The 22,412-nt window shown below is 48.9% G+C and overlaps 8 protein-coding genes and 1 non-coding gene across 9 annotated transcripts in view; 3 read left to right on the top strand and 6 right to left on the bottom strand.

The window, feature by feature from the left end:
• The first annotated feature begins 15 nt into the window (after positions 1-15).
• On the top strand, positions 16-5,635 carry EDB82DRAFT_492396 (uncharacterized protein). Its single transcript, XM_025735865.2, has one exon. The coding sequence runs from the start codon at positions 135-137 to the stop codon at positions 5,133-5,135; it is 5,001 nt and encodes a 1,666-aa protein (XP_025587932.1). The 5' UTR covers positions 16-134; the 3' UTR covers positions 5,136-5,635.
• Positions 5,636-6,013: 378 nt separating this feature from the next.
• On the bottom strand, positions 6,014-9,906 carry EDB82DRAFT_105537 (cortical protein KAR9-domain-containing protein). The gene has a single exon (XM_025735876.2). It carries the CDS (start codon positions 9,445-9,447, stop codon positions 6,211-6,213), a length of 3,237 nt encoding a protein of 1,078 aa, XP_025587933.1. The 5' UTR covers positions 9,448-9,906; the 3' UTR covers positions 6,014-6,210.
• Positions 9,907-12,991: 3,085 nt separating this feature from the next.
• On the top strand, positions 12,992-15,273 carry EDB82DRAFT_105453 (uncharacterized protein). The gene has a single exon (XM_025735887.2). The coding sequence runs from the start codon at positions 13,175-13,177 to the stop codon at positions 14,774-14,776; it is 1,602 nt and encodes a 533-aa protein (XP_025587934.1). The 5' UTR covers positions 12,992-13,174; the 3' UTR covers positions 14,777-15,273.
• Positions 15,274-15,557: 284 nt separating this feature from the next.
• Positions 15,558-16,568, bottom strand: EDB82DRAFT_472733 (HSP20-like chaperone; the record flags this gene model as incomplete). Its single annotated transcript, XM_025735898.1, has 1 exon — positions 15,558-16,568. The coding sequence occupies one exon, from the start codon at positions 16,566-16,568 to the stop codon at positions 15,558-15,560; it is 1,011 nt and encodes a 336-aa protein (XP_025587935.1).
• A 1,055-nt stretch (positions 16,569-17,623) lies between these two features.
• EDB82DRAFT_472732 (Alpha/Beta hydrolase protein) lies at positions 17,624-18,794 on the bottom strand (the record flags this gene model as incomplete). Its single annotated transcript, XM_025735909.1, has 4 exons — positions 17,624-17,904; positions 17,961-18,228; positions 18,289-18,684; positions 18,738-18,794. The coding sequence occupies 4 exons, from the start codon at positions 18,792-18,794 to the stop codon at positions 17,624-17,626; spliced, it is 1,002 nt and encodes a 333-aa protein (XP_025587936.1).
• A 758-nt stretch (positions 18,795-19,552) lies between these two features.
• EDB82DRAFT_522011 (cysteine alpha-hairpin motif superfamily) lies at positions 19,553-19,900 on the top strand (the record flags this gene model as incomplete). The annotated part of the gene is made up of 3 exons (XM_025735920.1): positions 19,553-19,577; positions 19,633-19,697; positions 19,760-19,900. The coding sequence occupies 3 exons, from the start codon at positions 19,553-19,555 to the stop codon at positions 19,898-19,900; spliced, it is 231 nt and encodes a 76-aa protein (XP_025587937.1).
• Positions 19,901-20,262: 362 nt separating this feature from the next.
• EDB82DRAFT_472731 (uncharacterized protein) lies at positions 20,263-20,744 on the bottom strand (the record flags this gene model as incomplete). The annotated part of the gene is made up of 3 exons (XM_025735932.1): positions 20,263-20,443; positions 20,501-20,613; positions 20,667-20,744. 3 exons carry the CDS (start codon positions 20,742-20,744, stop codon positions 20,263-20,265), a joined length of 372 nt encoding a protein of 123 aa, XP_025587938.1.
• Positions 20,745-21,450: 706 nt separating this feature from the next.
• EDB82DRAFT_t30 lies at positions 21,451-21,554 on the bottom strand. The gene has a single exon. It is a non-coding gene; the product is annotated as a tRNA-Leu (tRNA).
• Positions 21,555-21,781: 227 nt separating this feature from the next.
• The window catches only part of EDB82DRAFT_492376 (chaperonin Cpn60/TCP-1 family), a 2,110-nt gene continuing 1,479 nt past the window's right edge, over positions 21,782-22,412 (bottom strand). The window contains exon 4 of the mRNA XM_025735943.2: positions 21,782-22,412. This exon is cut by the window's right edge and continues 448 nt beyond it. Within this exon, the coding sequence (XP_025587939.1) occupies positions 22,018-22,412 (395 nt within the window). The 3' untranslated portion in view covers positions 21,782-22,017.

Here is a 22,412-nt window from a genome sequence, read left to right as displayed (position 1 = left end):
ATCCCGTCTGGGGCACGATAACAAGCAAGGCCTTTCCAAATTCGACCTGTCCAACCAAAACGCCAACCCATAAACACCTCGATGTTTCTAACAGAGGCAGCTGAAAGACGCTCCTATACAATTGCGTCGGCTTCATGACTCGTAACAACCTTGCTGAGCATTTGTCCTGGCTGTTGAACGATCAAGCCCGCTCCAAGCCTGCAACACCATCTTTTCCAGTTTGCAGCGACTCTTCTCAGGCTGGCCTACCCCAATCCCAGCAATCAGACTCCCAAGTACGACAAACCTCACAGCCTGTTACATCTGTTAGCATTGGGGACGATCCTCAGTCCACAAGAGACGCGTCCAATGGACGGGGAGCACCGGCCCGAAGATTGCGGCAGACGGACCCGGTGATACTGGACGACGACGAAGACACAATGGGACGCCTCGTTCTGAGTTCTAAAGCCAAGAAGCCCAGTCTTGTCTCGAGACCACAGCAACTTCTTACTCCGACTTCCATCACTCCGAATTTTTTAAGCCGACAAGACACCCCCGTCAAACGGTCTAACGAGTCGCCACCCAAGAAAACGCCCGCCCCGGTCCCAGCCCGACTATGTACGAGCAGCCCCGACTTCCCAGAACTCAAGACAGGTGGTGTCGATTATATGGACCTGACCGACGATACCTTTGCTTCTTCCGATTCATTGTCTTTCGGTAGCGACGTAAAGCTGTGGCGTGAAGACTATGCGACTCGACCGGAGCTAGAGCCAGCTGTTTCGAGTGGTAGGAAAAGAAAGAGCAATGAGATTACAAAAGAGGAATTCAGCGACCTTGGCGATATTCCTGATGTCTACGAACTTCTCGGCACCGAACCTCCACCCCCTAGTCCGACTCGATCTGCCCGACGAAAGAATGGGACACTAAGTACTCGAACTCGGCGAACACGCGATGGCTTCACCAATCCCCCATCAACCATTATTCCACCGATTGGCGAGGAAGACCATGATCTCCTGCTGTCACCCTCAAGAAGAGTTCGCAGCCAGCTTACCCGCGAACCGTCACCTCAGAGAACGCTGCCAATTATTAGTGCCAGCCAGAGCCCAAGGAAAGCTACAACCCCCTTGAAAGCGCCTGACAGTTCTGGAAACTCTAAGCTTGTTCTTGGGGCACTGTCTTCTCAACGAGATACGGAGCCTGGGGGAGACGACCTGGTTATTCCTGACTCTGACGATGACTTTCTCTCACCACCTTCACGCCAGGATTCTCGAACCATTCTGGAGATTTCAGCCAACACAGAGTGCGCTGAGCCCCAGAAACAAGAATCGCCCGCACCTAGCGCTAGAATTGATCTCCATTGCAATTCGCAGCGCCAAATCTCTTCCGGCTCAACTGTCACTGGCAGACCAGTAGACACATCAAGTAGCTCACAGTCTACTAGATTGATTGTTGATGATTCTGTGCTCGACCCGCTTGACGAAACTTCATCTCACTCAACTCAAGAGCCAGCGCTTCTCAAGCAGTTGGCCTCTGACCCCTCCATCCTCACAAAATGGGGAGGGTTTATTGACAAGCTTATCCAAGATAACGGAAAGAAGTTTAGTCAAGCCATAAAAGAACGTTGGTCTAAACCGCAACGTGCAGAAGTTAAGGCGGAAAAGGAGCGTCTGAAGCGGCAACAAGCAGCTATTACTGAACTCGCTGGTCCTGTTGAAGATTACCGAATATTGGATGAGAAACGAGATCAGTTGGCCCAGAAGATTGAACGAGCCTATGCAGAAAGTCTCGACACAGACGAGGACGAAGTTCGGCTCGATGATCTTACTGACGAAATCCAAGAAACTGAAGATGGGTTGACTAAGATCATCCGCGATGCCAGGCTCGACATCGATGGGTTTCTGGAGACCCTTCAAAAACTATCGCATGTCTCTGCCCCTGCACCAGTCGTTGTACTAGGCACTCAGCCTGCGTTTCAGAGCAGTGTTAACATGTCTGTACCTCCACGAGAGGCGATTTCGGCTAGTCAAATGGGCACACAAGTGGTGCATCAGACTCAACTGCCCAGAACATCTTCTTGGAACCCTCCGGCTTCAAGAATTGAAGCGTCACAGGATATGAGTGTCCTTTCACAGGAGGATGACGAATTTTCTGCTGCCCCCTTTCCAAGAGACTCTGCAAGAGCCTCCAGAGTATCTTACCAATCAAGGGCAATGACGAGTCCTATGATGGATCACATTCCCATAGAAGCTGAGTTTGATGGTCTTTCGGACCTAGAAGATATGCAACCCCCTCCGCGGCCCAGGCCTGCAAACAACTCAGCATATCCAAGCAGCAGTCGCAGAACGCCTCAAGGGAAACATCACCGAACAGTCGAAGAATTTAGCGACTTCAGCGATGATGAGGAGATGCTTGCTTTTGCGCAGGACTATGAGACCCGTCAGTCGCTGGCTCCCAACTCACAAGACTTCCGACAAATCTTTTCGGAGACTTCTGGCAATGCACTGCCATCTGCAAAGTCACGGACTTCTTACAAGAAGCCTCCGGCGACACCAGAAGCAATACCTTCTCAGTTGATGAAGTATCCGTGGTCTCCCGAAGTCCAGAGAATGCTCAAGGACAGATTTAGAATGAAGGGTTTCCGGTGCAACCAGCTCGAAGCGATCAATGCTACACTTGGAGGTAAAGATGCTTTTGTTCTAATGCCGACCGGTGGAGGTAAATCGCTGTGCTACCAGTTGCCAGCTGTCATCAAAACTGGCAAGACCCGTGGTGTCACCATTGTGGTATCACCACTGCTCAGCTTAATGCAGGACCAGGTTGACCACATGAAAAATCTGGGTATACAAGCCGTTGCCTTCAATGGAGAATGTTCAGCAGAATACAAGAGGCAAGTGATGAGCGTTTTCAACGAACGAACTCCAGAACTTTTTCTCGAACTGTTGTACGTCACTCCAGAGATGGTGAGCAAGAATGTCAATTTCAACAATGGGTTGCAAACACTCCATCGCAAAGGTAAATTCGCTCGCCTGGTCATTGACGAAGCCCACTGTGTCAGTCAATGGGGTCATGATTTCAGACCAGATTACAAAATACTTGGCCAAGTACGCCAAAAGTACCCAGGCGTGCCTGTCATGGCGTTGACAGCTACTGCGACAAAAAATGTCATCGTTGATATCAGACACAATCTTGGAATGGACGACTGCCAAACCTTCTCACAGAGCTTCAACCGACCGAATTTGTACTACGAGGTTCGGCCCAAATCGACAGGCGAGAAAACCATTGAAAGCATCGCATCGCTCATTCAATCCAAGTACACTAACAAGAGTGGAATTGTTTATACAATCTCACGAAAGAATGCCGAGAAGGTGGCTGAGAGTCTCTCGGATAACGGAATTACGGCCAGGCATTATCACGCAGGTTGCGACCCTCAAGAAAAGGTTGAAGTGCAAAATTCCTGGCAAAGAGGTCAAGTTAAGGTTGTTGTTGCAACAATTGCTTTCGGGATGGGAATTGACAAACCGGATGTGAGATTTGTCATACATCACGGACTCCCCAAGAGTTTGGAAGGTTACTACCAGGAGACGGGTCGTGCTGGCAGAGATGGAAACCCGTCGGACTGCATTCTTTTCTACGGCAAAGCGGACATAAGAGTCCTAAAGAAACTGATTGCCGATGGAGATGGTAGCCATGAACAGAGGGAGCGCCAGATGTCGATGTTGAACAGAGTCACAGCATTCTGTGACAACAAGTCTGATTGTCGGCGAACCGAAATTCTTCGTTATTTTGGTGAAGATTTCTCCCCTACGGAATGCAATAAGAGTTGCGATAACTGCAAAGCTGGATTGACTTTCGAGCAACAAGACTTTTCAGAATACGCCATTGCTGCTATCAAGGTCATACAGGCCCAGCACCGTATCACAGCAGTGCAGTGTTCTGACATTCTTTTGGGGAAAAAGTATCCCCAGAATGAAGCAGAACTATCTGAGGAGTGGCACGGCATGGCGAAGGGTTTAAAGAAGCACGAGCTCATTCGGGTGATTGACAAACTATCTGCCGAGAAGGCTTTCAATGAGGACAACCAGGTCGGTCGGCATGGCATGGCGATTCAGTACTTACGCCTTGGACCAACTCATCGACTGTTTCTTTCGGGCCAGCGTAAGCTGATGTTGTCCATTCAAGTACCAGAGCCAGGTGCGCTAAAGAAGGCAACCAAATCTCGAGCCAAGAAGGGCAAGGCGCCGGCTGAGGAGGAGGTCTCAAACATGCCATCGACGTACGTCTCTTCGCCTGTGGGCCGTCAGAAGAAGCCACGAGCAACAGAGAGTGACCGTGGGAACAACGCGACTGCATCATACTCGTGGGAAGATGCAGGCTTTATGGTAGACGATGAGTACGACGAGGACGCATTCGATGAGCTCCCGCAGCATCGACCGGCGAGACCATCGTCTCGTACTCCAGGCCCCCCTATATCGGTTAACACCGGCTTGGAGAATCTAGACGAGATACACCGAGACATGGTCGAAGGTTTTGTCTACGAAGCAAGACAAGCAGAGGAAAAGATTCGCAACCAAAAGAGCTTGAGGAAGCCACTTTTCACGGAAAAAGATTTTCGGATTATGGCTATCCAATGGACCACCTCACTTGAGAAGATGCGTAGGATCCCTGGTATCGACCCCGACAAAGTTGATGAATACGGATCCAGGATCATTCGCATACTGCAGAAGCACTACAACCACTACCAAGAAGCGATGGACCCTAGGAACGGTGGCGGAGGCCAGGATGTTGTAGATCTGATCAGCTCAGAGGGTGAGATGGATGATGAAGATGCCGATGAGGACGAGGACGGTGAAGATTCACACTATTTCAATGGAAACTCCCGACCAGACGTCCAGGCGTTTCACAACAGGCTGCAAAGCCTTGGGAGTGCGCAAACCCAAAGCAAGCCAAGGGCAACCAGCAAAAGTGGCGGAGGTTCCAAAAGATACTCTGGCGGCAAGAAGTATCCCAGCAAGAAGTCCACAGGTGGTGTGACAAAGCGTAGGAGCACCGGTAGCAGCTCTGGTCGCAGAGCGGGCAGCTCATCGACTGCCGCCAGAGCCTCAAGCAGTGGCTCAAGAACACTGAAGAAGGGGGGCATTGGGCTGATGCCCATGTAGGAGGAGCAGAGATCAATTGGCCTTTTTGATTCACGAGCACACGACTAGAGCGGAGGATGAAGGAAACGGCGTATATACCAGTGCGGTGGAGAACTGCAGGATGGACTATGAGCTTTTTCGACGACATGCGCGCTTGCTTCTCGCTACTAAGATCATACCCCTTTGCAGCGGGGCAAAGCAAGAAAGAATTGACATTCCAATACTAGAAATCATCAAAACTGTTTATGAGCGGGCGGGAGTTGATGGTGGCTTTCTTTTGCATGGGTGGCGATAAAGGGTTTCATTCGATTTGTTTATTTTTTCCAAGGACACGACTCTCTCAATGGCGTTCACGGGACGCCTCACATGAAAAAAGAGCTTTGCATTCGTCCAGTTCTGCGGTTGTACATGAAGGAAGCAAAATCGCACTGCAGTGTCGTACGTGCCTAGTCTTGAAGGAACGAGGCTCAACTGTCACATAGACACATCACGAAAATTAAGAAAAATTCAAACGATGACTTAACCACTTATACTTCAGGGATTGTTTGTACTAAACGATCTCTTTCTCGATGAATGTCCGCTATATAAAAAATACAATATCAAAAGAGAGGGTATAGCGAGGTATAGCTGCGGATACGATTCATCAAAACTGTCCCTCATGTACCACCTATCTTGCTGCGTGCTGATACCCTTTCCTTTCATTCTCGTTACATGTGCATAGGATGCGCGAGCTGCTATAGAAAAAAAGGAAAGATGTTCATCAAGGGTGATGGATGACTCGTAACTAAGGACTGCAGTCCTCACAAAGAAAACGGGATTCTCCGTTGTCGTCCCTTACGCTATGTCCCAAACTCCGTAAACCATTTTGGTCTTAACCTGGTACGCCGTGCTGCTCAAAAGACGTGTGTTTGTTGTTTCTTCAATGGCGCGCCAGGCCCCTTAACAACCTTGAGGCGATATATGTGGGCCTCCAGTAATTTGAACGAAGTTAGATTGTTAGAACATATGTTACATAGAAACAGTAAGAATGAAGGCTCATACTGTTTCGAAAAGTGAATATATTGTTATGCCATGATATGGTCAATACGTGGGGTTTTCAGTGCCTCCACCTTGGCTTTGTATCCTTTGGCTCGGCTGGAGAAGGTTTGCGCATGGCAGATCGCGCACCCGCTAGGGCAGCGGGACTCGCTCGTCCCGTGTCCGATCTGGGCTGGGGGAGAAGACTGATCCTCCTCGACACGGTAGCAAGAGAGCTGGCAGGTCTGCTATGTGGGTTCTCGCCGTCATCTCCAATGGACCTAGAAGCCTGTAGAGATGATCGTCTACCAGAAAGAGCAGTTGTTGACAAATGAGATGCCAGACGCGGCTTTGGCAAAGGCTGGCTATTTGAACCATGGGAAGCAAGCCTTTCTCGGAATGACAGGCTCGAGTGGGTGCGCCTGGTGGGTGTTTCAACTCGGGGCGACGCTGAAGTGGCGCGAGCGTCAGGGCTGCGTATAATAGGCAGTCTTGAGCCACTGGCCCCGGGTGTAGCTGAACCAGTTGATCGTTGTACAGAGGGGCTCGTCTTGGCATAAGGGCTCGGTGTTGTTAGTGTGAGTGGTTTGAAGTTGTGACCAGTATCGACATCCGCTGTATTCGTTGAGCTGTTCCAACGCGGCCGATTTGCCAGTTTTGAATCCGGTCGCTTGATTTGACTTGCTGCCGATAGGTTGCTGACAGATGAAGAGCTGACTAAAGTAGAGAGACGAGAAAATCCTGATTTTCTGCCAGTTTGTGTAGTTGGCGCTGGCAACGACGAGTGCCGGCGATTCGGGGGGATTGAGCGATTGTTAGCTCCTGGGGTGGCCCGCACCTTTGGAGGCTTCATCGGCGTATGAGGATCCATTCCCAGACTAGACATTATGACTGATGATGGTGGTGAGCTGCCCGGTGTCTCACGTCCACTGCCCAGGGTCGAGCGATCGTTCGACAGCATACTGGAGATGGAATCACGCAGCTGTTGGCTCTTGTCTGCATGGAGGTCTTTGACTATTGACTCGGCGTCTTTCATTTGTTGTTTGAGATTCTGCCATCGATTTTGCAAATCGGTATGTAGGCGTAAAATCTCTCCGTTGACGGTCAAGCGCTCACTTACGCCTTTGTCAATGATTGAGAGAACGCGCTCGATAGCCGGTCCGTAGTGCGTTCTCTTGGCCTCATAGCTCTCCAATTTCTTCATCAAAGCAGGTTGGTTAGTCAAATGCAGACCAGCATCGGCAGCTTCCCTGAGTTTGAGCAAGGAGCGTTCAACAGACTCTTGCATCTTCTGAGCCTGTCGGCCAGCGCCTCGGAATACAATGACCCAACGATCCTCGCCTAACTCCTTGCGCAACGATTCTGCATCCTTCTCTAGCTTTCTATAGCTTGCATCAAGCCCGTCACGTCTCATATTCAACTCTTCGCAAGCTGTGGGGAAAGCCGGCCGAGCTCGTGCTTCGAACATAGACAGTCGCATCGGTAGGAAGTCAAGAGAGGCTCTGAGAGGCTGCATTCGAGCAAACAGAGCTAGTAAACTCGAGTCGTCCTGAGACAACGTAGGCGTGCCAGGTGAAGTAGGGGTCACTGGGAAGGTCGGAATGCTGTAGCGATTTGGTGCTTGCAACCGCGATGCATGTGAAGGATTCTCCTCGACAATTGTCTCAAGGTCTCCGATATCGACACTATCCGCACTGGCGGCAGCCATTAGGCTCTTGTGACGTCGTTCCTCCATCTCAAAAACCAGCCTGCTTAATTCGTCCATTTCCCCTTGTACGTCACCAAGAACATTGTTCCAAAGCTCCTCCCACTCCATGGCTATCTCAACTTGAGCCCTCACAGTATGTAGTGTTCTGCGAATCTTGCTCCATTCTTGGATGACCGACTCCATCTGAGTAACAGCACGAACAAGATCGTCGGCGGATACGTTGCCAACATCCTTCCTGTTCTGAAGTTGCTCAATCGCTCCCACATAGGCTTTAACAAGTCCTTCGAAGCGTATGATGGCCATTTCCACCTCGGCGAGGCCTTCGCGACCACCTGCAGCAGCCCATTCTACATCATCTTCGCTATCGAGACCCTCAACCACCTCCGATGCTTTGGAAATCCAGCTCCTGATTTGCTCGGCAGCGTTGATCAGCGCTTTCGCAGCGACTTGAGCGGTTGGGATGGCGTTCACTTGGCTCGCTAGCGATTCGGCATCTGGAAGCTGCAGTGACGTCAACTGGGCGAGTTGAGAGGCGAATGAGGCACGCGATAATGTATATATGGAGCCTGGACGATTGTGACCGGGGGTGAAGTACGAATTTAAGTTGGGAACATATTCGGTAGAGGTTGGCGCAGGAGAAACGACTGGTGGTGTATCCTTTGGGGGTGGTGGTGGAGGAAGATCTGCTCTGTCGGGGGATGGGGGACGTGTGGTTCGTTCGATGTGTTCTCGTCGAGTGTCGAGAGTGACCTTTGTTCCATTGCCATTGGTGTGGTCTGGAAGGCGATACTTTTGAGTGTCCATATCCAGGGGCTTGCGATATTCGATCTCAGGTGGTAGGGTCACAACAAACTCGTTGTCCTCGATGGTTAACGACGACAGCATAAGAGAGGGCTCGAGGGCGACGGGCTTTGGTGAAGAAGAAGCGCCGGCGCCCTTCCACGGGCGACCGCGCCGAGAGATAACCGATTTGATCGAACCCGCTTGGTGCTTCTCGTCGAGCTGTCGAAGTTGATCCTCGTCTAGGCGACCGATATGATCGATTTGAGGTGTAATCGGGGACGTCGATATTTTTGTAGTGCCAAAACCGAGAGCTTTTAATCGTGCAGCCAATCCGGGAGAGGTCTTGCGAATGTTAGAGGAGGGTAGAGGTGACGTTGGAGTAGGGAATGGGTAAAGAGCGTTTGTTGATGTTGATGTTGTATTTGCTGTGGTGGAAGGGGTAACCGCGACGGAAGCGCTAGGAGTCGTGTTGGTCGTGGATACAGTGGTTGTGGGTGAGGCAAAATTAGTTGTCGTCGTGTCAATGGCAGAGGATGAGGAAGTGAGCGAGCTGGAATTAGGATCCGGGGCGCAGGTGGATGAGGGATTGGATGAACCAGGGTTGAATGGCAAGTGAGATAGTTGGCCAGGGACGTCAGCGAAATTCAGCAGGCCGCCTGCGGGTGCATCATGGTCCCGGTCACTGTGGCAGTGGTCGCTGACGAACTGGCCCACGTCGATAGATCGGTTGGCTTCAGGGCTCGCAGCAGGTGTCGCCAAAAATGGATCTGCTTTTGACTGGTTTTGGACGGCAGATGTCGTCGCGTCCCGATTTTGGGAGTTCATTAGTTATTGGGATTTGTCCCTTTAGAAGAAAAGGAAAACGAGGGACGACTGGCTGAAAGCCCAGGTTGAAGCGCAGATCCAGGTCATAGAAGCCAGGATCTGTTGTATGCGTTTGGACCTTAAAATCTGTAAGCGAAATGCTTTCAGGTTCTCGTCAGGTCAATCGTCGAGATCGAAAATAGAAAATAAGAAATAGGACAGATTGGATCAAGTTGCGAGCAGTGGTCAAAGGGTGTCCTTATGCCTCTCCCTCCTGGCTTCTGTCTCCCTAATAAGACGAATGAGAATGTCTTGCCCTTCAGTGCCACAAATCACTAGCCCAACCATGCGAGATCCACTATCATGATACGGATACTGCGCAGCTGTTGTAGCTGGAGGTCAATGACAGTGTCGTGTCAATGACAATACCAGGATTGGAAGACAGGTGGTTGGTGAATTGATGGGATGAATGAATGCTCTGTCATTCACATGTGGATGTGAATGTACACAGTGAGTCTTGGGAGGAGCAGAAAAGTTAACCTGAGCTTCGGGCTATACGGATGAAAATTAATGACCAAAGAACATGGTCTAACAGAGTATAAAGTGACTTACTTATTTTGTTCTTTGTACTCGCAGTAGCGTTGCTGTCAGTGGGGACGGGAGCTTGAGTGGAGTTATGATGAACTATATCTGAGGGTCTCCAGGTGGCCGCAAGCCGCTGACACGATTGGAGGTTGAATGAACGCCCTGCAAATGGAGAGAGCTCCTGCGGGAGAGGAGAAACAGTGCTGACCACTGAAAACCGAGTCTCTAACAGGGTGTGGATCAGTGATGAATTGGCAAATACCAAGCGATACTCGTCACAGCCAGTCGAATTGACTGAAGGCTGGATAGCCTCAAGCTAGAGCCAGGCAGACAAATGAAAGGCCCAGGCGGCAGGATAAAATAGAATGGATTTGCAAGAAGTACGAATGACTTAAACAAGAGCAAAGGTTATTGCTCAAAAGAAAAGGAAGGAAGAATATCGGTTGTACCGCGTCGTACTCTGATCAATTACAAGCCAACAGAAAGTATTGTCTGATGGGGTTCGAGAGATGAAAGTGTCTGGCGGGGACAAAAGGGGGCCAGTCAAGCGTTTCGGAAGATGGTCGTATTGAGAATAAATGAGACGTGTCCAAAGCAGTGGATTGTAAGAAGTGAGGAGCGGCGGGCGATGAAGTAAAAGTAATAATAAACGTAGAAGAAATTCTTGCTGGCGAATAGCTACTAAGATGGTCTAAGTTATTGGGTCTTTAGATCAGATCCCAAAATGGAAGGGTCAAAGGCAATGGGTCAACTTGCGGCATGATCGACCAAGGCTGAAGTAAACCTGTAACATCAACACTCAGGGAAGCTCCATCACTCTAACTATTAGCTTGGTAAACCAACAGACATCATTATACTTGATCCGGCCGCCATGTCCTTCTGTCAAAACGTCAAAGAGTCTGCAAAAGGAAAAGGATAGTTTACGGAACGTTATTAAAGCAACACACCCTGGATCATCACTGTTCGTAAAGAAAGAAGGAGAAAAAGAATACGAACGGATACAAGATGTTGCATCCAATCTAACACTACCACGCAATACAAGACGCAAATATTAATGCCGATGGACTAATAGATTGACGGGCACAGACGGGGGTGATACTCAACTTACCGGGGGGTTGGATCAGATGAACATTGTCGCCACTTGGAAACTATTTCTGATATGATCCAATACTCAATCCCCGGTCACTGGTCTCGCCTAGCAATTGACCAGCTATGTAATTAGCGCCTACTAACAAGTTCATAGATGGGTTAATGTCGATCAGGTAGCCGTGTTGATAGTGTTGTTAGTGTAGGTAGAGACGAAGCTTGTAAAGTGGACAGCAAATAGAGACGATATGATATCTTGGAACATGCTCGGAAAAGGAAAGATATCTTCGGAAGCTGTATGTGTTCATGTAAGCTAATAAGATTTAAAGTGTTGTACTATGAACAAGGGTTGTTGATATATGCAGATATGCAGGTGTAATAATCTGTCATAAAGATTGGGCCTAAAGATCGTCACGAACCATAAAGTGCATATAATACGATGAATGCTTTCATTAGAGTATAATTGACGAATGACTGACAGCAAAAAGACTGACCAACCTCTTTTACGCATAAATCCAATAACAGAGATGCATATTAAATCTCGGGGTCATCCTAGCGTTGTGTTCGGGCTGGAGAGTTGAGAAGGGTCTTGGTCAGTCATTAGGATCATGGATCGATTCTGAAACTCGTGCTTATCTCGCGATATCCGTAGCAACGGAATTCCAATCGATATCAGGAAAGAAGAACGAAAGACGCTTGGCGTTAGGGGTTTACCATCAAGTAGATAAGTAGTTGTGCATTGGATGAAGTTCAAACTCAATATTCGTTTGTGTGAGGTTGCCTGGGGATATAATATTGGAGTCGTTCTAGAAATCGTAAATCGTGATAATAAAGAGCTATGCTGCTGTTTGCGTCGGTCTCATGGTACCTCGATTGACTCCATGTTTTAATCCCTGACTTTTGTCCTGTGCATCTTCTGGCTGTGGTGTAGTGCAACTATTGTCGTGCAACCAGTCATCGTCAACGCTCCCTTTCCTTTTTGTCTCGTACAGAAAGAAGCTTACTGCAGAGTCCATTGCCGTTCCTGTTCCTGTTCCTGTTCCTGTTCCTGTGCCTGAGCTCCTTTGCCTGCATTTGGTGTCACCAATGTCGATCTTTAACCTCTTTCAGCCCAAGCCATAAGTAAATATTTGGTTACCCCTTTGTTGACTGACGATTAATACAAGGACATCACGATAACCATCATATCAGCAGACCAACTCTCTGATACTGATCGATTCGACTCACTTCCAATACACCCTAACACCAAACGGCTTCTGGAAGACACGGATGCTCCCTCAGATCCTTGTTCAACTTACCAGGGAAAACGGAGTCACTCGCCTGAGCTCTCACGACTCTACTATCCATCGCCGTTAATAATACACAATTCACCCCTGTCGAAGTCCCCATCTGCCTGTCCAGTCCAGTCGGTATTAGCGAAAACGGATGAACTGGAGCTCGTAGCTGGAGGCACAGGTCCAGTGTAATTTCGCCCGTGCCTGTCCCGCCAACCATTCAAAGTCAAGCCCGGCCTTTTCACGAGCCAGGGTTGCCCCATCCCCATCAACCCCCCCTGGAAAGGAAATCATCCATCCATCCAATTGCCCCTTCACTCACCTTTCGGCTCTTTTTAATTAATCTAATTCCTCTCCCCTCCTTGTCCTGTCCTGTCCTGTCTTGTTCTGTCCTGCCTTTTCTGTCTTCTGTCTTTTGCTACGGCACCCTTCCATAAACTGACTCTCGTTTCTTCTATTCGCTCTCTCATCCTCTATATCGCTCTCTATATTGGCCCAGCCCAGCCCAACCCAGCCCTTGCCCCATTTCCCTTAGGCTATTGCTGCAACTACCAACCGAGCTATCTTGAGCAAGCTATCGTGTCGAGTGGGACTCATCATCTCTTGTGTTTGTGCACCTGTATAAGCGCAGATCGTTATTCACATCGCATCACACATCACGTCACGCACGAATTATCGTCCACAAAATAGCAAGGCTGATTCCCCGACGGTTCCTTATCATACAACGTTGCACATCAACATTTCCAGCTGCATCACTATAGCACTAGACCGGCCGTTGCCTTGTACCACGGAGCAAACACGACATGATGGCTACCACCAACAATCAGACACCGTTACTCCGCTGCGAGTCGCCACCTCCAGACGCCCTGCCAACACCAGCCCTCGGCGCATGCCCGGAACTCTCTCGCTGCTTGTCGACAACGTCCTCTTGGTCTCATGGCAGTAACGATGCCAACTCTCGGGATTCACTCGGCATCGAAAACTACAACCGTCACTCCACCGGCAATCTCGACATCAACAGCATGAAGCAGCGCCGAGATGTATCGACTTCGAGACACTCCAGCTACAACCTAGATGGTCGAAGCCGTCGTCGTGGCTACATGCGGCCACAAGGAACAGATTTCGCCGAGAGTGCACGATCTCGTGAGAGTGTCATGAGTCTCGGCAGCATCGCACATCTGCAGTACTACTTTGCCAGAACAGGCCTACTTGATGGCAAGGGTGGCCAACTGGCCAGGAAGAAGCAGCGACGTGCAACCCTCGATCTCTCATCCTTGGATACCAACACAGGCTCATTACCCAACATTGTCGGTTCAGATGTAGATTCCTATGCGTCCACCAGTAGCAGCCCAGACTTTAACTCGCAGGGATTTGGCAATGACATCGTCGAATCCCCCACAACCGAAGATATGGAGGAGTTTTTCGATGATACCTTCAGTGATGTTGGAGGACACATGCTCCCCCCAACTGTGAGCACCTACCATCACCGAGAAAATATAGTCCCGAAGCCGCCTACTATTATGGAGCTCAAGTCGGAACTCGAGCAAGCGCTGGGTGATGCAAAGGATGCTTTGGACGAAGTAGAGGCACGAAGAGCCGGCACTTGGGAGACACCGGCTGATGCCCCTGAATATCCCAACATGCCAAAGGAGCATACCCAGGGGTGGTTTGAGCTCCAGGGAATGCACATTCTGGATGTCGTGACACTAGCAATTCGTGCGGCAAAGATGTACTACACAGCTCATGAGCTGCCCGACCGCCTTGACTCTATTAAACCCGAGAAGCAGGTCAGGGCGGACCTTTTGGCTGTGATGGAAACTCTGAGACAGATGGCCACTAGGAACTTCAAGGAAGGCATGAGGGATGAAGAAATCAAGACGATGACTATCTGGATTGACAGTGTGTTTGACATCTTGAAGCAGGAGCAAGAGATTGAGGATGCTGAGATTGCTGAGCGGGATGGATGGATCTGGGCCAAGGGCGATTGGACTGGCCGTGAGTTGGAGCGAGAGCGACAGTTCCTCTTGTCCATGGACACCACTTCTGAGCCCTTGCCTGAATGGGAGCCCATGTCAGCTACAGATGAGAAGCCCACGCCTTTTCTTGAAGCCATGCAGGACGGTGTTCGACTTATCAAGCTGCACAACGCCGTTGTACACAAATCACGGCGACGATTTGGTTCTATCGGATCATACCATAGCGATACCCAGAAACCCTACCGCTGTGCCGACAACCTGCGTTACTGGGTCAAGGCGGCCGAACTGCGCTTTGAGGTTATGCTCAAGGTTGATGTTTTGGCTGTTCAGTACAACACATCACCCCAGGCCTGGGTAGACTTCGAGACTGCTATCCTCAAGTGGTCTCGCCACGTTCGCGATGAGGTTACCCGCGAGTTGGCGCTATAGCACAATGCCTCCAAACAGACATTCTTTTGTTTTTTTCCACAGTGATCGAGGGATATGGCCAGCTCGATGCACTGATATTCTAATGATTGGACGTTGAGGATTCCCCCCTGGAGTTTTGTCGGTTTTATATTCTTCTTATTTTCTTTGTGTACTATGTTTATCATTCCTCGTTCTGGGAGGAAGAATATTACATTAGATTGCATATTGTGCAGCGGAGGATTCTTCTTCTTCACCGACATGATGGAAGCGCCTTGGAACATTAGTATCCCCCTTTTTCGACGATTTGGGCTTGGAGAGTCCTTAATCACCCTTTTCTTAGAGAGAAAGAACACCATTACATTCTAGCATATACCCATTGCACAGGCCTTATGGAGATGAAGATATGTTCAACTTTAGGCAGTAAGACTGAATACAAACTAAACGAAGTAAAAATAAACACATAACAAATAGAACAATAGCTTCTGCAACTGCGTCCGTGATTTCAGAAACAACGTATAGCATCACATAGGAATTATAGGAGCAGCACAGGTCACATTTTCACTTGAGACATTAATAATATTAAAGTCATTTTCCAATTTTTATCCTCCAATTATTTATCTAGATAAAAGGTATTCGTGCCAAACCAAAAGCAAGCCAGAAATTCAAACTGTCGTGTACCAAGCCGATAAACAGGCTATCTACTTACTGGAACTCCGTCAAAAGTGTGGATATCATATCATAGCATACCGTATCGTTCCATTCCATTTCGTTCTCAAGTTCATCACTCCGTAGTAACCCGCCCTTACTCGATGTCGATCTTGTGGATCTCAGTCCACTCCTTCTCGGCCTTGGGGACACTGATGATCAAGACACCATCCTCCATCTTGGCAGTGATGCCCAGACCGTCAACCTCATCGCGCTCGTCAGCTCCCACAGGGGGCAGCGTCACGGTGCGCTCAAACATGCCGACCTTGCGCTCGCTAGAGGCGAGAGAGTTGAGGAAGGTCTCATCGCCAGGGCGGTGGACGACACCAGAAATCTTGAGGAGGCTGCGGGCGGCGTCCCAGTTGAGACCAATGTCCTCTTTCTTTGCGCCGGGGAGGGCGACGTGAATCACGTACGACTTTTCAGTGTTGAAGACGTCAATGGGTGGGTTGAAAGAAGAGTCTGATGATTCAGTGGTGGTGGTGGTTCGGTCTTGGTTCTGTGCCTCCTGGAACTGCTCGCGCATGTTGCGGAAGAAAGGATGGCTGGCCCAGCCGCGGAAGAGAGCAGGGAAATCAAAGGGACCACCATAGGGAGGAGGAGGAGGGTGAGGTCCGTGGTGAGGACCATGATGGGGGCCATGTCCATGAGGGAAACCTCCACGACCTCGTCCACCTCGAGGGCCGCCACGGCCACGACCACGTCCAGGCCACTGAGGACCAGCTCCGCAGTGGTTCTCCTCAGGGGCAACTTCCTCAGGGTCAGGGACGTTCAGAGTCTCCTCAGAAGGGCGGCTGTCAGTGCTGGTAGCTTCTTTTGGCTGCTCGCTGCGAGTGCGAGAGTCGGGAGTGTTCTCGCCGGCGAACCAAGGACCCCAGACGAAGCCATCGGCCTCGGGAGGTGGGGGAGGACCACGAGGACCTCGAGGGCCGTGATGGGGACCAGGAGCACCAACTCCAGGTCCTCCAAAGGGGAAACCGGCCATGAAAGAGGGAAGGGGAGTTTCGGTTTGGTGGTCAACGCCACGGCCGGTTCCCTGGTTAGGGTCAAACTGCTGGACAAAGTCCCAGAAGTTCATGTTGTTGTACGGATTCTGGTGCGGACTCATGATAAATGCGTGTGTATATTCAGTAAATTTGAGTAGTTAAATAGGTAGTGAGAGTGGTTGTATAGGTGAGTGAAGCTGGTGGTGAATATCATGTCATGAGGGTAGGTAGCATACGATTTATATAAAAAATTCTCCATATTAACTAGATGGGGCATCTCGTCCGCTAGGAGGCGAAATCTAGACACATGCGTAACCCGCATCGTAACCTTGTTTAGGCAAAGACACAGCACGTAATGGTACACGCTTCAAAACAAACAATCGAACCATTTGGGCATACAGAGAAGAAGGAAAATGTTTGGTTGTTCGGGACATTGTTGTCCGCGCGTCCGCTCAGAAGGACATTCGAGAGTCTCGCCTCCAAAACGTATCCGAGTCTGGGTTAAAGAGAGGCACAAGCGGTCCCGAAGATCCAATTAGACGCCCGGGGGCGAATAGTTGAGCCACACTTTAGATTTCAAGGTCTGGGCTGGTCCGTTGATTCGGTGCCGAGTTGCTGTGCCTCGCACTTTTCTAACGTGCGATGGGCGGGCAAACAAACAATAATCTGCCCGCGCTTGGAAGAGTGTAGCAGCTAAAGGAATCCATTAGCATATTTTCGCTGCCTAAAGAATGGACTAATTTGAAGAGGCCTAAAATGCTGACTCACTTGTTGTTAGTTCCTACATGTCGCTACATCAGATTAGATCGATCAGTCTTTAATAGCCGCGTGGGCTTTTGATGTCTTTATTGCGATTTGATTTGTTAAAAATATTTTAATTATTGGCTTAGGCACAGAGAACAATGACTCTTTGTCTTACATTTTCAGTTGTCACCTTACCACCCTGGCTTGTGATTGTCTACGTTGATTTCAGCTATCTCACCACCTAAATCTGCCTACTTACTACTCTACCATTCACTTACACGGCTAGTCTACGTCACCCATATTGCCTGTCACTTGTTTGCGCGAGCACCAAAGTCTACGAGGAATATCATTTTTTTTCTTAGGGGTGAAATCTTCAAGACTAATTCTGATGATTGAAACAAACCGGCGGAAACAAACTAATTTCTGACCTAGATCATTCAGCCAGTAGCCACTTCAGACCTTCAGCAACATCCCTCTCACGCTTCTGCGAAATCTCAAGTTCGGGAAACGTAGCCCAGAACGCATGAGGTAGGCCAGGATATATTTCGATCTTTGTAGGGACTCCTTCGTCCTTGTAGGCTTGCTCAAGAACAATGCTGCAGTCTCGCACAGGATCCATACCACAAGCCTGGAAGTAAGTCTTGGGAAGCCCTGCATGACTGGGAAAGGCAACTGGAAATGCCAGAGGGCTCTTCATATCGGGTTTATACTTGGCTGTTGTCTTTTAGTCAGTGAAACATTACATCGTAATGTGAACTGGGACAGCATACAGTGAACAAATTTCATCGACTCGGTGCTAAACACAGGAGCCTTGGCGCACTGCTCCCAACTGATGAAGTGATCCCTGTATTTCTCAGGAACGGTCTGATCATTGACTCCAGAGGTGATAGGTGCGTAGACGCCAGTCAGAGGGGGCTCAGTCTTGGTGTCACGGTACAAGTGCGAGACAACTAGAGATATATCCGCGCCTGAGCTGGTACCTCCAATGATGTAGCCCTTGGACGGGTTGATCCCGAACATGTCTACATTCTGAGATGCCTACTTTATTTTAGCAATCTTGTCCCCATTCATTATTCAAATACACCAGAATGTACTGACCCAAACAGTTGCATCAAAAGCATCGTTGATAGCTTGAGGGAAGACATGCTCAGGAGCATGGCGGTAGTCTAAGTTGAGAGCAACGCCTCCAAGCTTTGTAAATTGAGCACATAGCCCTGCCTCAGTCTCGAGATCACCTGCGACGAAGCCGCCACCATGGAATACGATTAACCCAGGGCGTCCATCGGATGGAGTATCGTCTTTTGGTGTGTATGATCGTGCATTGACTTCAAAGCCGTCTCGGAGAGGGATCTTGAAGTCTTGCATCTGATAGGAGAGAGTCTCGGGGTCAGGTTTAGGCTGGAACTGTCTAAGCTGTGCCATCATCTCTCTGAAAGCATCAAGATCAGTGTCCGTGTCCCAGCCGTTGAGCATTGGGTTATGAGCCCTTATGATCTGTGTTACTGTCAATGATTTGAGTGACTATGGGATCGGATTCAGGGACTGACGGGCTCGAACTCGGGGTGTGCATCTCCAAGCGCACGGGTTTCTTCAACAGTGAGCATGACGAAGTTGCTGAATTGAATTCTGGGATGAATCGATAGATGAATTGATGCTTGTTATGGATGGTATAGAGATTCGAGTTAAGAAACGAATGCTCTATCTTTATACTCGGAATGGACAAACTATTTGTTGGGTAGAACACCTGTATCTACTCCCGGATACTAACTGTCACATTGATTGATTATTGGCTATTCGAGTATTGAAGGATCACTAGGAACATGTTTAGGGGATGAGGTCTGAGTTGGTCTCCCAAATGATTGGATGTGAGTACATCTCCGACCTTGACACCAATAATTCATCACCAGGCGGGTGAGAATATAGTCTTGTCACCGGCATAAATCCGTAAATGCCGTTCAACAGTGGACCTTTGAATACTCCAGCTGAAGTCAGGGACCATTATCCTAAATTGGCAATAAAATGATGTTGAGTTTATCTACTCACCTCAACAAACTCAACATTTGACTTTATTTTACCTCAATCTCTAGTAGAAATGCGACATCTAAACAGTTGAGAATGACGTCAAACTCCAAAGCGCGAAGTCATCGCGACGCCACGTGAGAAGTAAACAGTGATTGGTCAGCTACGTCAATTCAGCTTAGAAATTCGCCATTTGAGAGAAAATGGCCTGAAGTGATGATATTTGCGGCCCGTACATTCGGTAACTAGCTCCAACGTCAACTTAGCCGGCTATTCTTTTTCTTACCAAACTTATCACTCTGCAATTCCTCAGATTATCTGCCTACAAATAAAATCATATACAATGGACGCTGCTCAAACAACAATCTGTACGTCTCCGCTTCATGCCTGTCTGCTTCAATTCCTGCTAACCCAACCCTATAGCCTCGCCTGTGAGCGCTGCCGCAAACGTTGCGTCCACTTCCACCACAGCCACCAACAAGCCCAAGGTGAGCCTCACCCGTCGACCACAATTGTTCTCAATTGCCATATTAACACTTCCTCTCAAAAGCCCTGCTGTGTGTGCAAGGACGAAAAGGCCAAGCGCGATGAGTGCATGCTCTTCTCCAACGCAAAAGACCCTGCCGCCGACTGCAAGTCTATGATCGACCAGTACCGATCCTGCATGTCGGGCTTTGGATTCCAGGTTTAAACAAGGCAAAAAAGGCGACGACTGTCGATGACGAAATGATTCCTTTGGTCACAATTACGGACCGTGTACAACATTAGACGGTATAATGTAGAATAACGGGCAATCCATGCATTTTCCTCTCCAGTTAACTCGGTGATTTCTGTCAGCAGTGGCGTGACTTTTCGAGTACGCCCAAGATATTACGAATGTCATAGGGAACAAACTGTACATTCTTTTCCTCCATCCTTGACCTGTGCTTCTGATCTAAACAGTTTGGATTTCATGAAATGGTTGTGTCGAATATGCTCTGGTTTCCCTCCGATGCCGCCCATCCACCAACGCCGACTATTAGATGACCCAACATGACAATCCTGCCGTCCTTCTCACGATCTTGCCTTCCTAGCATTGTCTTCTCTACCTTTGAAGCTTGCCTTCATCATGTCCTCCACTACCTGGGTTGTAGAGGCAACTTGGTCGACGAGTGTCTCCATCTGTTGTTCGATGGCTTTCCTGCGCTCAATAGCCTCGATAACCCTGGTGATAGCAGAAGCAATGGCTTCAAGTCTGGAAAGGGCAAGTGTCAGCTGGAAATTTAAAGCAAAAGCATAAAGGGAAATCTACTCTGTGGCATGTCGGTCTTGTTGAAATGCGACAACGCGAGAGCGCAAGTTTTCCATTTCGGTGGCTGTCTGCTGCACGATCTCAGACATGCGGTCATTCCTTTCCTTCTTCAGCTAATAGAGGAATCATTAGCTAGAGGCGGGAATGGAATATTGTTTGGACCTACCTGAATCAGTTTGGTTTGGGCTTGAAACCCGATTACGCCAGGGTCGCTTTCCTCGTTGCCTGTGTTTCCTCGTGCCATGATCAATTAGGTGGTTATTCCGATCGATGAATGAACGAAAGAATTATTCAGTTCAGATGCTGGATTTACTTCAGGAGAAATTCCATGTTGTTGTGATGAGGGGTGATTAGGTCAGTTAGGCAACTCGTAAAGAAGGAGCGACCTCCCTCAACAACCTACCTGCCTAGAAACAATAGTGAGTCTCCGCTATGAACCATCACGATTAAGTGTCGACCATTTCCTTTGACACCACCCCTTTCTTGGGTAATGACTATAGTAAATGTCGATATTAGATGGTAATCATGCCAATAGAACCTATGCAGACATGTCCTACCTGCTGCCTTCCAGTACAGATCGCAATGGTGGGAGACGTGGATCAGCTTGCCAATTACTGGGAGATGACTACTATGTACATCAAGGGGATTCCACTACGCCAAAATGCCATAGTCGCCTATGTCGGGCATGGCACTGCTGTCACTTGGATTATTCTCGAGGGTATAATCGGATTCTATACACAACTAGATCGGCCAGCGGTATCATCGATTATGGAAACTAGTGCATATATACTTCGAACCTTCCATCCCACTCTTGGTTGCCCGGTTTGTGAAGCCATCACCACATTTCTCTCTGTGCGCACTTGCCACCCTCTCGACACGACACACTTATTCATAGGCAGATATCGCCCATGGCCAGATATACAAAAAGGCACAATGACTAAAAAGAAAACTGCCAAGACTGGGGTTCGAACCCAGGCATCTCTCGATACTGCAGGATAACCTAGAAATAGGAAATACTTAAATGCAGCGCCTTAAACCACTCGGCCATCTTGGCGTTAAGAGTTTCAGGTCTCTACCTTCATTTATATAGACACCGCAGTCTGTGTAACTCTGAAGTCGATCAGTTTCAACGCTGCAACTCAAGCGTCACTAATGCCATTGTCAACTCCAGCGCCTTCTCTACAGACATTCTGCTACCAATAACGTCTCGCTGCTTTTTCTCCCAGTCATTTGATTATTGTGAGCTATCGAGCATCAACTACAAGCTCTGACGACAGGAGCCACCGAGAAGCAAATCCGCATATTCTCTTTGGTCTCGAGGCACTATAAGCAGTATCTATCCAATAGTCATCTACAAAATGTATATACCAGAGTAAAAAGGAAATTGTCATCACATATGTCAATTATGGGTGTCATTGACCCAGTCTATATGGTTCAATACTTTTATAGCAGACTCAGAACCCATTTTGGTATTTTCATACAACCCAAGGCAGATCCTGCTGAGGGGATATCTCACTCTATCGAGTCAAAGCAATGTCGTCTATCCTCAGAATCATCTTGACAGTCTCGGCCGCCAGCTCGATCGCGCTTGTGCTCACGAGGAGAGGTTGCAAGACATTCTCCTTAGAGATGTTGGTGTTGACACCTCCCGACTTAATACTAACACCGGCGTTCTTGTCGCCCATTTCGTGGCGGTGTCGCAGTTCTGTGACAACCTTGATGCTGTTCAAACCAGCGTTCTCGGCTAGTGTGGTGGGGATAACCTCGAGAGCATCCGCAAAGGCCTTCCAGCAAATGGCCTCAGTACCTGTCAAGCTGCGCGCTTGCTTGGAGAGCTGTGCCGCAATCTCAATCTCAGGGGCACCACCACCAGCGATGAGGGCCTTCTTCTTGACCAGACATCGCACAACAC

The sequence above is a fragment of the Fusarium venenatum genome (genome assembly GCF_020744135.1).
Source record: "Fusarium venenatum strain MPI-CAGE-CH-0201 chromosome Unknown EDB82scaffold_1, whole genome shotgun sequence".
In the NCBI taxonomy this organism is placed as follows: domain Eukaryota; kingdom Fungi; phylum Ascomycota; class Sordariomycetes; order Hypocreales; family Nectriaceae; genus Fusarium; species Fusarium venenatum.
The sequence above is the reverse complement of the archived record's forward strand: the minus strand, read 5'-3'. Positions and strand labels throughout refer to the sequence as shown.